This window comes from Sebastes fasciatus, chromosome 6, assembly GCF_043250625.1.
Source record: "Sebastes fasciatus isolate fSebFas1 chromosome 6, fSebFas1.pri, whole genome shotgun sequence".
NCBI lineage: Eukaryota > Metazoa > Chordata > Actinopteri > Perciformes > Sebastidae > Sebastes > Sebastes fasciatus.
Genome location: NC_133800.1, coordinates 18,354,978 through 18,370,991, shown reverse-complemented (window position 1 = coordinate 18,370,991; position 16,014 = coordinate 18,354,978). Strand labels below are relative to the sequence as shown.

At 44.2% G+C, this 16,014-nt stretch overlaps 1 protein-coding gene across 1 annotated transcript in view; it reads right to left on the bottom strand.

Moving 5' to 3' along the window:
- Positions 1 to 1,385: 1,385 nt before the first annotated feature.
- Positions 1,386 to 16,014, bottom strand: part of LOC141770142 (uncharacterized) — a 33,717-nt gene continuing 19,088 nt past the window's right edge. The window contains exons 8-31 of the mRNA XM_074639802.1: positions 12,136 to 15,657; positions 10,731 to 11,094; positions 10,345 to 10,514; positions 9,487 to 10,140; positions 9,127 to 9,267; positions 8,878 to 8,922; positions 8,269 to 8,658; positions 7,909 to 8,049; positions 7,660 to 7,704; positions 7,051 to 7,440; positions 6,691 to 6,831; positions 6,442 to 6,486; positions 5,833 to 6,222; positions 5,473 to 5,613; positions 5,224 to 5,268; positions 4,615 to 5,004; positions 4,255 to 4,395; positions 4,006 to 4,050; positions 3,397 to 3,786; positions 2,788 to 3,177; positions 2,428 to 2,568; positions 2,179 to 2,223; positions 1,689 to 1,959; positions 1,386 to 1,419 (exon numbers count right to left, since the gene is read on the bottom strand). Coding sequence (XP_074495903.1) covers positions 1,386 to 1,419; positions 1,689 to 1,959; positions 2,179 to 2,223; positions 2,428 to 2,568; positions 2,788 to 3,177; positions 3,397 to 3,786; positions 4,006 to 4,050; positions 4,255 to 4,395; positions 4,615 to 5,004; positions 5,224 to 5,268; positions 5,473 to 5,613; positions 5,833 to 6,222; positions 6,442 to 6,486; positions 6,691 to 6,831; positions 7,051 to 7,440; positions 7,660 to 7,704; positions 7,909 to 8,049; positions 8,269 to 8,658; positions 8,878 to 8,922; positions 9,127 to 9,267; positions 9,487 to 10,140; positions 10,345 to 10,514; positions 10,731 to 11,094; positions 12,136 to 15,657 — 8,471 coding nt within the window. The remainder of the gene's footprint in view (positions 1,420 to 1,688; positions 1,960 to 2,178; positions 2,224 to 2,427; positions 2,569 to 2,787; positions 3,178 to 3,396; positions 3,787 to 4,005; positions 4,051 to 4,254; positions 4,396 to 4,614; positions 5,005 to 5,223; positions 5,269 to 5,472; positions 5,614 to 5,832; positions 6,223 to 6,441; positions 6,487 to 6,690; positions 6,832 to 7,050; positions 7,441 to 7,659; positions 7,705 to 7,908; positions 8,050 to 8,268; positions 8,659 to 8,877; positions 8,923 to 9,126; positions 9,268 to 9,486; positions 10,141 to 10,344; positions 10,515 to 10,730; positions 11,095 to 12,135; positions 15,658 to 16,014) is intronic.

Here is a 16,014-nt window from a genome sequence, read left to right as displayed (position 1 = left end):
CTTCATCTGTTGTTGACAAAAAAGAACTTGACTCTGGTGTTACTGATGCTTTCTCAGTCTGACTTGTGGTTACAGTCTCTTTTGTTCCAGGTGACACTGATGTGGGTTTCTCAGTACTGTAGAGTGATGAAGCTGCAGTAACAGCTGTTTTTGAAGTATCACTTGTTTCAGTTCCACGCGATGCTGCGACTGATGGTGACTCTGTACTCAACATTGAAGAGACATCAGAGATTGGAGAAACCGATGGTTCTCCTGTAAGTGATGGCAGTTTTGTCTTATCTGTTTCAAGACTTTCTGATGTTCCAAGTGACATTGCTGTTGGTGTTTCAGTACTGTGGAGAGATGATGTACCTGTGACAGAAGAGGTCGTAGTGAACATGTTTGTGGTTTGGTCACCTGAGCCATCTTCATCTGCTAGAGTGCCAATGGTACTTTGCTCTGTCTTATCAGTTACAGCAGATACTGAGGACTTCTCTGTCTGAGATGTCACAGCACTGTCTTGGTCTTCAACTGGAAGTACTGTTGACTTTTCAGTACTAAACAGCGAAGAAGCTGTAGGACCTGTAGTGTCTTTGCTGGAAATCTCGGTAGTCTGCTCACCTGAGCTCTCTTCATCTGTTGTTGACAAAAAGGAACTTGACTCTGGTGTTACTGATGCTTTCTCAGTCTGACTTGTGGTTACAGTCTCTTTTGTTCCAGGTGACACTGATGTGGGTTTCTCAGTACTGTAGAGTGATGAAGCTGCAGTAACAGCTGTTTTTGAAGTATCACTTGTTTCAGTTCCACGCGATGCTGCGACTGATGGTGACTCTGTACTCAACATTGAAGAGACATCAGAGATTGGAGAAACCGATGGTTCTCCTGTAAGTGATGGCAGTTTTGTCTTATCTGTTTCAAGACTTTCTGATGTTCCAAGTGACATTGCTGTTGGTGTTTCAGTACTGTGGAGAGATGATGTACCTGTGACAGAAGAGGTCGTAGTGAACATGTTTGTGGTTTGGTCACCTGAGCCATCTTCATCTGCTAGAGTGCCAATGGTACTTTGCTCTGTCTTATCAGTAACAGCAGATACTGAGGACTTCTCTGTCTGAGATGTCACAGCACTGTCTTGGTCTTCAACTGGAAGTACTGTTGACTTTTCAGTGCTAAACAGCGAAGAAGCTGTAGGACCTGTAGTGTCTTTGCTGGAAATCTCGGTAGTCTGCTCACCTGAGCTCTCTTCATCTGTTGTTGACAAAAAAGAACTTGACTCTGGTGTTACTGATGCTTTCTCAGTCTGACTTGTGGTTACAGTCTCTTTTGTTCCAGGTGACACTGATGTGGGTTTCTCAGTACTGTAGAGTGATGAAGCTGCAGTAACAGCTGTTTTTGAAGTATCACTTGTTTCAGTTCCACGCGATGCTGCGACTGATGGTGACTCTGTACTCAACATTGAAGAGACATCAGAGATTGGAGAAACCGATGGTTCTCCTGTAAGTGATGGCAGTTTTGTCTTATCTGTTTCAAGACTTTCTGATGTTCCAAGTGACATTGCTGTTGGTGTTTCAGTACTGTGGAGAGATGATGTACCTGTGACAGAAGAGGTCGTAGTGAACATGTTTGTGGTTTGGTCACCTGAGCCATCTTCATCTGCTAGAGTGCCAATGGTACTTTGCTCTGTCTTATCAGTAACAGCAGATACTGAGGACTTCTCTGTCTGAGATGTCACAGCACTGTCTTGGTCTTCAACTGGAAGTACTGTTGACTTTTCAGTGCTAAACAGCGAAGAAGCTGTAGGACCTGTAGTGTCTTTGCTGGAAATCTCGGTAGTCTGCTCACCTGAGCTCTCTTCATCTGTTGTTGACAAAAAAGAACTTGACTCTGGTGTTACTGATGCTTTCTCAGTCTGACTTGTGGTTACAGTCTCTTTTGTTCCAGGTGACACTGATGTGGGTTTCTCAGTACTGTAGAGTGATGAAGCTGCAGTAACAGCTGTTTTTGAAGTATCACTTGTTTCAGTTCCACGCGATGCTGCGACTGATGGTGACTCTGTACTCAACATTGAAGAGACATCAGAGATTGGAGAAACCGATGGTTCTCCTGTAAGTGATGGCAGTTTTGTCTTATCTGTTTCAAGACTTTCTGATGTTCCAAGTGACATTGCTGTTGGTGTTTCAGTACTGTGGAGAGATGATGTACCTGTGACAGAAGAGGTCGTAGTGAACATGTTTGTGGTTTGGTCACCTGAGCCATCTTCATCTGCTAGAGTGCCAATGGTACTTTGCTCTGTCTTATCAGTTACAGCAGATACTGAGGACTTCTCTGTCTGAGATGTCACAGCACTGTCTTGGTCTTCAACTGGAAGTACTGTTGACTTTTCAGTACTAAACAGCGAAGAAGCTGTAGGACCTGTAGTGTCTTTGCTGGAAATCTCGGTAGTCTGCTCACCTGAGCTCTCTTCATCTGTTGTTGACAAAAAGGAACTTGACTCTGGTGTTACTGATGCTTTCTCAGTCTGACTTGTGGTTACAGTCTCTTTTGTTCCAGGTGACACTGATGTGGGTTTCTCAGTACTGTAGAGTGATGAAGCTGCAGTAACAGCTGTTTTTGAAGTATCACTTGTTTCAGTTCCACGCGATGCTGCGACTGATGGTGACTCTGTACTCAACATTGAAGAGACATCAGAGATTGGAGAAACCGATGGTTCTCCTGTAAGTGATGGCAGTTTTGTCTTATCTGTTTCAAGACTTTCTGATGTTCCAAGTGACATTGCTGTTGGTGTTTCAGTACTGTGGAGAGATGATGTACCTGTGACAGAAGAGGTCGTAGTGAACATGTTTGTGGTTTGGTCACCTGAGCCATCTTCATCTGCTAGAGTGCCAATGGTACTTTGCTCTGTCTTATCAGTAACAGCAGATACTGAGGACTTCTCTGTCTGAGATGTCACAGCACTGTCTTGGTCTTCAACTGGAAGTACTGTTGACTTTTCAGTGCTAAACAGCGAAGAAGCTGTAGGACCTGTAGTGTCTTTGCTGGAAATCTCGGTAGTCTGCTCACCTGAGCTCTCTTCATCTGTTGTTGACAAAAAAGAACTTGACTCTGGTGTTACTGATGCTTTCTCAGTCTGACTTGTGGTTACAGTCTCTTTTGTTCCAGGTGACACTGATGTGGGTTTCTCAGTACTGTAGAGTGATGAAGCTGCAGTAACAGCTGTTTTTGAAGTATCACTTGTTTCAGTTCCACGCGATGCTGCGACTGATGGTGACTCTGTACTCAACATTGAAGAGACATCAGAGATTGGAGAAACCGATGGTTCTCCTGTAAGTGATGGCAGTTTTGTCTTATCTGTTTCAAGACTTTCTGATGTTCCAAGTGACATTGCTGTTGGTGTTTCAGTACTGTGGAGAGATGATGTACCTGTGACAGAAGAGGTCGTAGTGAACATGTTTGTGGTTTGGTCACCTGAGCCATCTTCATCTGCTAGAGTGCCAATGGTACTTTGCTCTGTCTTATCAGTAACAGCAGATACTGAGGACTTCTCTGTCTGAGATGTCACAGCACTGTCTTGGTCTTCAACTGGAAGTACTGTTGACTTTTCAGTGCTAAACAGCGAAGAAGCTGTAGGACCTGTAGTGTCTTTGCTGGAAATCTCGGTAGTCTGCTCACCTGAGCTCTCTTCATCTGTTGTTGACAAAAAAGAACTTGACTCTGGTGTTACTGATGCTTTCTCAGTCTGACTTGTGGTTACAGTCTCTTTTGTTCCAGGTGACACTGATGTGGGTTTCTCAGTACTGTAGAGTGATGAAGCTGCAGTAACAGCTGTTTTTGAAGTATCACTTGTTTCAGTTCCACGCGATGCTGCGACTGATGGTGACTCTGTACTCAACATTGAAGAGACATCAGAGATTGGAGAAACCGATGGTTCTCCTGTAAGTGATGGCAGTTTTGTCTTATCTGTTTCAAGACTTTCTGATGTTCCAAGTGACATTGCTGTTGGTGTTTCAGTACTGTGGAGAGATGATGTACCTGTGACAGAAGAGGTCGTAGTGAACATGTTTGTGGTTTGGTCACCTGAGCCATCTTCATCTGCTAGAGTGCCAATGGTACTTTGCTCTGTCTTATCAGTAACAGCAGATACTGAGGACTTCTCTGTCTGAGATGTCACAGCACTGTCTTGGTCTTCAACTGGAAGTACTGTTGACTTTTCAGTGCTAAACAGCGAAGAAGCTGTAGGACCTGTAGTGTCTTTGCTGGAAATCTCGGTAGTCTGCTCACCTGAGCTCTCTTCATCTGTTGTTGACAAAAAAGAACTTGACTCTGGTGTTACTGATGCTTTCTCAGTCTGACTTGTGGTTACAGTCTCTTTTGTTCCAGGTGACACTGATGTGGGTTTCTCAGTACTGTAGAGTGATGAAGCTGCAGTAACAGCTGTTTTTGAAGTATCACTTGTTTCAGTTCCACGCGATGCTGCGACTGATGGTGACTCTGTACTCAACATTGAAGAGACATCAGAGATTGGAGAAACCGATGGTTCTCCTGTAAGTGATGGCAGTTTTGTCTTATCTGTTTCAAGACTTTCTGATGTTCCAAGTGACATTGCTGTTGGTGTTTCAGTACTGTGGAGAGATGATGTACCTGTGACAGAAGAGGTCGTAGTGAACATGTTTGTGGTTTGGTCACCTGAGCCATCTTCATCTGCTAGAGTGCCAATGGTACTTTGCTCTGTCTTATCAGTAACAGCAGATACTGAGGACTTCTCTGTCTGAGATGTCACAGCACTGTCTTGGTCTTCAACTGGAAGTACTGTTGACTTTTCAGTGCTAAACAGCGAAGAAGCTGTAGGACCTGTAGTGTCTTTGCTGGAAATCTCGGTAGTCTGCTCACCTGAGCTCTCTTCATCTGTTGTTGACAAAAAAGAACTTGACTCTGGTGTTACTGATGCTTTCTCAGTCTGACTTGTGGTTACAGTCTCTTTTGTTCCAGGTGACACTGATGTGGGTTTCTCAGTACTGTAGAGTGATGAAGCTGCAGTAACAGCTGTTTTTGAAGTATCACTTGTTTCAGTTCCACGCGATGCTGCGACTGATGGTGACTCTGTACTCAACATTGAAGAGACATCAGAGATTGGAGAAACCGATGGTTCTCCTGTAAGTGATGGCAGTTTTGTCTTATCTGTTTCAAGACTTTCTGATGTTCCAAGTGACATTGCTGTTGGTGTTTCAGTACTGTGGAGAGATGATGTACCTGTGACAGAAGAGGTCGTAGTGAACATGTTTGTGGTTTGGTCACCTGAGCCATCTTCATCTGCTAGAGTGCCAATGGTACTTTGCTCTGTCTTATCAGTAACAGCAGATACTGAGGACTTCTCTGTCTGAGATGTCACAGCACTGTCTTGGTCTTCAACTGGAAGTACTGTTGACTTTTCAGTGCTAAACAGCGAAGAAGCTGTAGGACCTGTAGTGTCTTTGCTGGAAATCTCGGTAGTCTGCTCACCTGAGCTCTCTTCATCTGTTGTTGACAAAAAAGAACTTGACTCTGGTGTTACTGATGCTTTCTCAGTCTGACTTGTGGTTACAGTCTCTTTTGTTCCAGGTGACACTGATGTGGGTTTCTCAGTACTGTAGAGTGATGAAGCTGCAGTAACAGCTGTTTTTGAAGTATCACTTGTTTCAGTTCCACGCGATGCTGCGACTGATGGTGACTCTGTACTCAACATTGAAGAGACATCAGAGATTGGAGAAACCGATGGTTCTCCTTTAAGTGATGGCAGTTTTGTCTTATCTGTTTCAAGACTTTCTGATGTTCCAAGTGACATTGCTGTTGGTGTTTCAGTACTGTGGAGAGATGATGTACCTGTGACAGAAGAGGTCGTAGTGAACATGTTTGTGGTTTGGTCACCTGAGCCATCTTCATCTGCTAGAGTGCCAATGGTACTTTGCTCTGTCTTATCAGTAACAGCAGATACTGAGGACTTCTCTGTCTGAGATGTCACAGCACTGTCTTGGTCTTCAACTGGAAGTACTGTTGACTTTTCAGTGCTAAACAGCGAAGAAGCTGTAGGACCTGTAGTGTCTTTGCTGGAAATCTCGGTAGTCTGCTCACCTGAGCTCTCTTCATCTGTTGTTGACAAAAAAGAACTTGACTCTGGTGTTACTGATGCTTTCTCAGTCTGACTTGTGGTTACAGTCTCTTTTGTTCCAGGTGACACTGATGTGGGTTTCTCAGTACTGTAGAGTGATGAAGCTGCAGTAACAGCTGTTTTTGAAGTATCACTTGTTTCAGTTCCACGCGATGCTGCGACTGATGGTGACTCTGTACTCAACATTGAAGAGACATCAGAGATTGGAGAAACCGATGGTTCTCCTGTAAGTGATGGCAGTTTTGTCTTATCTGTTTCAAGACTTTCTGATGTTCCAAGTGACATTGCTGTTGGTGTTTCAGTACTGTGGAGAGATGATGTACCTGTGACAGAAGAGGTCGTAGTGAACATGTTTGTGGTTTGGTCACCTGAGCCATCTTCATCTGCTAGAGTGCCAATGGTACTTTGCTCTGTCTTATCAGTAACAGCAGATACTGAGGACTTCTCTGTCTGAGATGTCACAGCACTGTCTTGGTCTTCAACTGGAAGTACTGTTGACTTTTCAGTGCTAAACAGCGAAGAAGCTGTAGGACCTGTAGTGTCTTTGCTGGAAATCTCGGTAGTCTGCTCACCTGAGCTCTCTTCATCTGTTGTTGGCAAAAAAGAACTTGACTCTGGTGTTACTGATGCTTTCTCAGTCTGACTTGTGGTTACAGTCTCTTTTGTTCCAGGTGACACTGATGTGGGTTTCTCAGTACTGTAGAGTGATGAAGCTGCAGTAACAGCTGTTTTTGAAGTATCACTTGTTTCAGTTCCACGCGATGCTGCGACTGATGGTGACTCTGTACTCAACATTGAAGAGACATCAGAGATTGGAGAAACCGATGGTTCTCCTGTAAGTGATGGCAGTTTTGTCTTATCTGTTTCAAGACTTTCTGATGTTCCAAGTGACATTGCTGTTGGTGTTTCAGTACTGTGGAGAGATGATGTACCTGTGACAGAAGAGGTCGTAGTGAACATGTTTGTGGTTTGGTCACCTGAGCCATCTTCATCTGCTAGAGTGCCAATGGTACTTTGCTCTGTCTTATCAGTAACAGCAGATACTGAGGACTTCTCTGTCTGAGATGTCACAGCACTGTCTTGGTCTTCAACTGGAAGTACTGTTGACTTTTCAGTGCTAAACAGCGAAGAAGCTGTAGGACCTGTAGTGTCTTTGCTGGAAATCTCGGTAGTCTGCTCACCTGAGCTCTCTTCATCTGTTGTTGACAAAAAAGAACTTGACTCTGGTGTTACTGATGCTTTCTCAGTCTGACTTGTGGTTACAGTCTCTTTTGTTCCAGGTGACACTGATGTGGGTTTCTCAGTACTGTAGAGTGATGAAGCTGCAGTAACAGCTGTTTTTGAAGTATCACTTGTTTCAGTTCCACGCGATGCTGCGACTGATGGTGATTCTGTACTCAACATTGAAGAGACATCAGAGATTGGAGAAACCGATGGTTCTCCTGTAAGTGATGGCAGTTTTGTCTTATCTGTTTCAAGACTTTCTGATGTTCCAAGTGACATTGCTGTTGGTGTTTCAGTACTGTGGAGAGATGATGTACCTGTGACAGAAGAGGTCGTAGTGAACATGTTTGTGGTTTGGTCACCTGAGCCATCTTCATCTGCTAGAGTGCCAATGGTACTTTGCTCTGTCTTATCAGTAACAGCAGATACTGAGGACTTCTCTGTCTGAGATGTCACAGCACTGTCTTGGTCTTCAACTGGAAGTACTGTTGACTTTTCAGTGCTAAACAGCGAAGAAGCTGTAGGACCTGTAGTGTCTTTGCTGGAAATCTCGGTAGTCTGCTCACCTGAGCTCTCTTCATCTGTTGTTGACAAAAAAGAACTTGACTCTGGTGTTACTGATGCTTTCTCAGTCTGACTTGTGGTTACAGTCTCTTTTGTTCCAGGTGACACTGATGTGGGTTTCTCAGTACTGTAGAGTGATGAAGCTGCAGTAACAGCTGTTTTTGAAGTATCACTTGTTTCAGTTCCACGCGATGCTGCGACTGATGGTGACTCTGTACTCAACATTGAAGAGACATCAGAGATTGGAGAAACCGATGGTTCTCCTGTAAGTGATGGCAGTTTTGTCTTATCTGTTTCAAGACTTTCTGATGTTCCAAGTGACATTGCTGTTGGTGTTTCAGTACTGTGGAGAGATGATGTACCTGTGACAGAAGAGGTCGTAGTGAACATGTTTGTGGTTTGGTCACCTGAGCCATCTTCATCTGCTAGAGTGCCAATGGTACTTTGCTCTGTCTTATCAGTAACAGCAGATACTGAGGACTTCTCTGTCTGAGATGTCACAGCACTGTCTTGGTCTTCAACTGGAAGTACTGTTGACTTTTCAGTGCTAAACAGCGAAGAAGCTGTAGGACCTGTAGTGTCTTTGCTGGAAATCTCGGTAGTCTGCTCACCTGAGCTCTCTTCATCTGTTGTTGACAAAAAAGAACTTGACTCTGGTGTTACTGATGCTTTCTCAGTCTGACTTGTGGTTACAGTCTCTTTTGTTCCAGGTGACACTGATGTGGGTTTCTCAGTACTGTAGAGTGATGAAGCTGCAGTAACAGCTGTTTTTGAAGTATCACTTGTTTCAGTACCACGCGATGCTGCGACTGATGGTGATTCTGTACTCAACATTGAAGAGACATCAGAGATTGGAGAAACCGATGGTTCTCCTGTAAGTGATGGCAGTTTTGTCTTATCTGTTTCAAGACTTTCTGATGTTCCAAGTGACATTGCTGTTGGTGTTTCAGTACTGTGGAGAGATGATGTACCTGTGACAGAAGAGGTCGTAGTGAACATGTTTGTGGTTTGGTCACCTGAGCCATCTTCATCTGCTAGAGTGCCAATGGTACTTTGCTCTGTCTTATCAGTAACAGCAGATACTGAGGACTTCTCTGTCTGAGATGTCACAGCACTGTCTTGGTCTTCAACTGGAAGTACTGTTGACTTTTCAGTGCTAAACAGCGAAGAAGCTGTAGGACCTGTAGTGTCTTTGCTGGAAATCTCGGTAGTCTGCTCACCTGAGCTCTCTTCATCTGTTGTTGACAAAAAAGAACTTGACTCTGGTGTTACTGATGCTTTCTCAGTCTGACTTGTGGTTACAGTCTCTTTTGTTCCAGGTGACACTGATGTGGGTTTCTCAGTACTGTAGAGTGATGAAGCTGCAGTAACAGCTGTTTTTGAAGTATCACTTGTTTCAGTTCCACGCGATGCTGCGACTGATGGTGACTCTGTACTCAACATTGAAGAGACATCAGAGATTGGAGAAACCGATGGTTCTCCTGTAAGTGATGGCAGTTTTGTCTTATCTGTTTCAAGACTTTCTGATGTTCCAAGTGACATTGCTGTTGGTGTTTCAGTACTGTGGAGAGATGATGTACCTGTGACAGAAGAGGTCGTAGTGAACATGTTTGTGGTTTGGTCACCTGAGCCATCTTCATCTGCTAGAGTGCCAATGGTACTTAGCTCTGTCTTATCAGTAACAGCAGATACTGAGGACTTCTCTGTCTGAGATGTCACAGCACTGTCTTGGTCTTCAACTGGAAGTACTGTTGACTTTTCAGTGCTAAACAGCGAAGAAGCTGTAGGACCTGTAGTGTCTTTGCTGGAAATCTCGGTAGTCTGCTCACCTGAGCTCTCTTCATCTGTTGTTGACAAAAAAGAACTTGACTCTGGTGTTACTGATGCTTTCTCAGTCTGACTTGTGGTTACAGTCTCTTTTGTTCCAGGTGACACTGATGTGGGTTTCTCAGTACTGTAGAGTGATGAAGCTGCAGTAACAGCTGTTTTTGAAGTATCACTTGTTTCAGTTCCACGCGATGCTGTGACTGATGGTGACTCTGTACTCAACATTGAAGAGACATCAGAGATTGGAGAAACCGATGGTTCTCCTGTAAGTGATGGCAGTTTTGTCTTATCTGTTTCAAGACTTTCTGATGTTCCAAGTGACATTGCTGTTGGTGTTTCAGTACTGTGGAGAGATGATGTACCTGTGACAGAAGAGGTCGTAGTGAACATGTTTGTGGTTTGGTCACCTGAGCCATCTTCATCTGCTAGAGTGCCAATGGTACTTTGCTCTGTCTTATCAGTAACAGCAGATACTGAGGACTTCTCTGTCTGAGATGTCACAGTACTGTCTTGGTCTTCAACTGGAAGTACTGTTGACTTTTCAGTGCTAAACAGCGAAGAAGCTGTAGGACCTGTAGTGTCTTTGCTGGAAATCTCGGTAGTCTGCTCACCTGAGCTCTCTTCATCTGTTGTTGACAAAAAAGAACTTGACTCTGGTGTTACTGATGCTTTCTCAGTCTGACTTGTGGTTACAGTCTCTTTTGTTCCAGGTGACACTGATGTGGGTTTCTCAGTACTGTAGAGTGATGAAGCTGCAGTAACAGCTGTTTTTGAAGTATCACTTGTTTCAGTTCCACGCGATGCTGCGACTGATGGTGACTCTGTACTCAACATTGAAGAGATATCAGATATTGGAGAAACCGATGGTTCTCCTGTAAGTGATGGCAGTTTTGTCTTATCTGTTTCAAGACTTTCTGATGTTCCAAGTGACATTGCTGTTGGTGTTTCAGTACTGTGGAGAGATGATGTACCTGTGACAGAAGAGGTCGTAGTGAACATGTTTGTGGTTTGGTCACCTGAGCCATCTTCATCTGCTAGAGTGCCAATGGTACTTTGCTCTGTCTTATCAGTAACAGCAGATACTGAGGACTTCTCTGTCTGAGATGTCACAGCACTGTCTTGGTCTTCAACTGGAAGTACTGTTGACTTTTCAGTGCTAAACAGCGAAGAAGCTGTAGGACCTGTAGTGTCTTTGCTGGACATCTCAGTTGTCTGCTCATCTGAGCTCTCTTCATCTGTTGTTGGCAAAGTAGAACTTGACTCTGGTGTTACTGATGCTTTCTCAGTCTGACTTGTGGTTACAGTCTCTTTTGTTCCAGGTGACACTGATGTGGGTTTCTCAGTACTGTAGAGTGATGAAGCTGCAGTAACAGCTGTTTTTGAAGTATCACTTGTTTCAGTTCCACGCGATGCTGTGACTGATGGTGACTCTGTACTCAACATTGAAGAGACATCAGAGATTGGAGAAACCGATGGTTCTCCTGTAAGTGATGGCAGTTTTGTCTTATCTGTTTCAAGACTTTCTGATGTTCCAAGTGACATTGCTGTTGGTGTTTCAGTACTGTGGAGAGATGATGTACCTGTGACAGAAGATGTCGGAGTGAACATGTTCGTGGTTTGGTCACCTGAGCCAACTAGATCTGCTGGATTGAGAATGACCGGAGGAGTAGAGGTGGCCACAGGTGAGGATGTTGGATCTACTGAAGTCTCCTCATCTGTGACACTAATGGCAGTTTCCTCAGGTAATTCAGTCTTCAATGATGTACTCTGTGTAGAGTACTGACTGAAATATTCATTGAAAGAGGCCATTGTTGTCTTGATCATTTCAATAGCACTATATAAGGGGGAAGCAGTGGTTGAAATGGATTCATGAGAGGGAGGAGTTTTTGTCTCATCATGCATAGTTGTGGGTGTTGACATTTGAACTGTGACAGCACTGTCTTGGTCTTCAACTGGAAGTACTGTTGACTTCTCAGTGCTAAAAAGCAAAGAAGCTGTAGGACCTGTAGTGTCTTTGCTGGACATCTCAGCAGTCTGCTCACTTGAGCTCTCTTCATCTGTTGTTTGCAAAGTAGAGCTTGAATCTGCTGTTACTGATGCTTTCTCAGTCTGACTTGTGGTTACAGTCTCTTTTGTTCCAGGTGACACTGATGTGGGTTTCTCAGTACTGTAGTGTGATGAAGCTGCAGTAACAGCTGTTTTTGAAGTATCACTTGTTTCAGTTCCACGCGATGCTGCGACTGATGGTGACTCTGTACTCAACATTGAAGAGACATCAGAGATTGGAGAAACCGATGGTTCTCCTGTAAGTGATGGCAGTTTTGTCTTATCTGTTTCAAGACTTTCTGATGTTCCAAGTGACATTGCTGTTGGTGTTTCAGTACTGTGGAGAGATGATGTACCTGTGACAGAAGAGGTCGTAGTGAACATGTTTGTGGTTTGGTCACCTGAGCCATCTTCATCTGCTAGAGTGCCAATGGTACTTTGCTCTGTCTTATCAGTAACAGCAGATACTGAGGACTTCTCTGTCTGAGATGTCACAGCACTGTCTTGGTCTTCAACTGGAAGTACTGTTGACTTCTCAGTGCTAAACAGCGAAGAAGCTGTAGGAAATGTAGTGTCTTTGCTGGACATCTCAGTTGTCTGCTCACCTGAGCTCTCTTCATCTGTTGTTGGCAAAGTAGAACTTGACTCTGGTGTTACTGATGCTTTCTCAGTCTGACTTGTGGTTACAGTCTCTTTTGTTCCAGTCGACACTGATGTGGGTTTATCAGTACTGTAGAGTGATGAAGCTGCAGTAACAGCTGTTTTTGAAGTATCACTTGTTTCAGTCTCACGGGATGCTGCGACTGATGTTGACTCTGTACTCAACATTGAAGAGACATCAGAGATTGGAGAAACCGATGGTTGTCCTGTAAATGTTGGCAGTATTGTCTTAGATGTTTCAAGACTTTCTGATGTTCCAAGTGACATTGCTGTTGGTGTTTCAGTACTGTAGAGAAAAGATGTACCTGTGACAGAAGAGGTAGGAGTGGAAATGTTCGTGGTTTGGTCACCTGAGCCATCTTCATCTGCTGGAGTGAGAATGGTACTTTGCTCTGTCTTATCAGTAATGGGAGAGATCGAGGACTTTTCTGTGTGAGCCGTGACAACACTGTCTTGTTCCCCAACTGGAAGTACTGTTGACTTCTCAATACTAAACAATGAGGAGGCTGAGCTCTTGTCATCTGTTGTTGGCAAAGTAGAACTTGTCTCTGGTGTTACTGATGCTTTCTCAGTCTGATTTGTTGTTACAGTCTCCTGTATTTCAGTTGACTCTGGTGTTGGTTTTGCAGTGCTATACAGGGAAATGGTTATAACAGTGACCTTGTCCTTGGTGGAGATATCAGTGGAACTCTTATCATCTGTTGTTGGGAAAGTAGAACTTGTTTTTGGTGTTACTGATGCTTTCTCACTCTGATTTGTGGTTACAGTCTCTTTTGTTTCAGAAGAAGATGTAGTTGTTTGACTTCCAGAGCTCACCTCTGCTGTTGAAGTGGGAAGTGTGCTGGTAACTATGTCAGTGCTGCCACTAACTGCTGGTTCCTGTGAACTGTATGGTTTTTCTGTTTTGTTCCTAGTCACGTCACTGCCTGTGCTAAATGTAGAGGAGGGAGTTGGGATCCTACTGATGTCAGAAGAAACAGTAGTCCTTAATGTTACCTCTGATTCTGATGATTTTACTGTTATTTCTGTAATTCCACTCTTTGATGATTCAGGTGATGTTGTCTGGCCCTCAGAGCTCACCTCATCTGTGCGTGTGAGAATGGAGCTAACGTCAGAAGTAACTGATATCCTTTCCGTGGCTGTGATTTCAGACATCTCTTGTGATATTGATGTTTGTATCTCAGTGCTGAAAGAAGAAGGAGCTACAATGCCAGCTGTGGTTGAACCATGAGCTGTTTCATATTGTGTTGTTCCTATAAGGGATTTCTCTGTACTGAGCATGGTAGCTGCTGTGCTAGCTTCTGTTGATGTTGTACCAGAAGTTTGGTCATCTGTAATTTGTTCAACAGTGCTAGGATGTGATGAGCTTGTCTCCGTAATGCCACTTACTGAGGTCACTGTTAGAGTGTGTGTCTGTTTTGTGTCCTCAGTTACACTTGAGTCTTCCACTGTTGAAGCTGTGGTTGAAATAGACTCATCTGGTTTGACTGTGCTAATGACTGGATTAGAGGTGGCCACAGATGAGGAAGTTTGATCTACTGAAGTCTCCTTATCTGTTACACTAGTGGCAGTTTCCTCAGGTAATTCAGTCTTCAATGATGTACTCTGTGTAGAGTACTGACTGAAAGATTCAGTGAAAGAGGCCACTGTTGTCTTGATAACTTCAACAGCACTGTATAAGGGGGAAGCAGTGGTTGAAATGGATTCATGAGAGGGAGGAGTTGTTGTCTCATCATGCATAGTGGTGGGTGTTGACGCTTTTTCCGACTCACCAGTGGCAGGAATGGATGTTTTATCTATGCCTGCTGTTTCTATTGTTTGTGGTGTTACTTCACTCTCCCATGTAGCTTGATCTGTTGTATGTGTAGCACTTAAACTTGAAGATGATATTGCGGTCCCCGCAGAGGTATGTGATGGTGGCCTGGTTGTAAACATGTTTACTGTTTGAACCAATGAAGCCTCCTCTGGTTTAGACATTGCATCATCAACTTTCTCAGTAGGTGAGACGGAAGGCATTTGGCTGGCTGTACTCCCTCCCTGACTTATGACTGTAGCCTCTGAAGTTTCAGCCAGGGTAGGTGCTACAGATGCTGATGATTCAGTGCTGCCTGCATCTATAGCTGGTGTTATCTCACTCTTGGCTGTCTGTTCAAGAGAGGCTGAACTACTAGATACTGAAGGAGCTGTTGTGCCAAATTCTTTTGGGGTTTGGGTCTCTTTCCCTCCTTCCAGATCTTGAGCAGAGCTCTGTGAGTCACTAGTTGTTGATGCTGGTGTTTTCCCATCAGCGTCATCAGAGGAGGGAGTGTACACAGTCTGTAACGTAGACTGAGTGCTGTCTTCAGCAGCTGGAGCGGCAGATGTGCTCTTTGTGTCCTCTGTGGTTTCTGCTTTATCTCTGCCTGTGTACAGTTCGGTTGAAGAAGTAACAGGGGATCGGTCCTTAGCCTTCTCTGTAGGAGTCACTTCTGAGTCACTTATCACATACGTGGGAGTTCTCCCTGTCTCGCCTACCTCTTCTTGTGAAGATGTGGTGATGACAGAGGTGGTTTCCTTATCAGCCTCCGTGGTTTGGGTTTCTTTAGTTGCTTTGGTGATTTGTGGCTCAGCTGGTGTTACTGTAGGAACAACGTCAGCAGAGGTAGCTGTGACATCACTCATCCCCTCTGTGGCATCTGTGACAGTTGGGAAAGCTTCAGTTTTTTGTGTACTTCTCGATTCCGTGTCCTCCACTGTTGAGCCTGGAACAGAGGCTGTGTCTCTCTGTGTGGGGCCTTTTGTGGTCAGCTCATCCACTTCAGGGAGTATGTGAGGAGGTATTGATTCGACTATTGAGATTGTATAAGGGTCATACTCATCCTCATCACCATCTGGGATCTCTGTAGAGGTCAGTATTGCTGTCGGTTCCTCTGTAGGTTCAGTATAGTTATCATCAGGGAGATCGGTCCAATCAAACACCGTTATTTCTTCGCTTGCTCCCAGAGCCGTCCCGTTTGTCGAAATCTGGGTACCTTTGGCCTCTTTGTCTTCTGGGCTCTGGGGCTCCAGTGTGATCTCATGTTTACCATTTATAAAGCTAACAGTTGGAGTAATGGTTGCAGCAGCTTGGGAGGAAAGATCTGGGTCTCCAGTTTGCAGGATGGGCTCCCCATCGGCTACGGAAGGGGTGGGATGGTCAGGCACAACTGGTATGGCGGGAGACTGAGAATCTTGGTCAACTGGGAAGAAAATACATGAAAATAAGGGCAGATTGTGACAGTTGATTGCAAAGCAACTTAAAGAATAACTAAGTAACAACATTAACATTTTATTTTTAAAATCCCGGGAGTGGTAGGTATGGCATTGTTTTATCTATAGTCACACTATCACACATAAGAGGATAAGAGGTTCTGTTTTCATCGTCAGTGGAAAAACACCAAAGCACATCACTTCATGAAAAAGAAGACTTTACAGCTTTGGAAAAGGCTCCTTTAAAGATTAATTTTATGGGGGAACTCCACCATTTTCACATAAAATCTTTACCACTGCATGACTTTGGTGGCTCTGGAGGGAGCTTTCTCAAGTCTAATAACCCT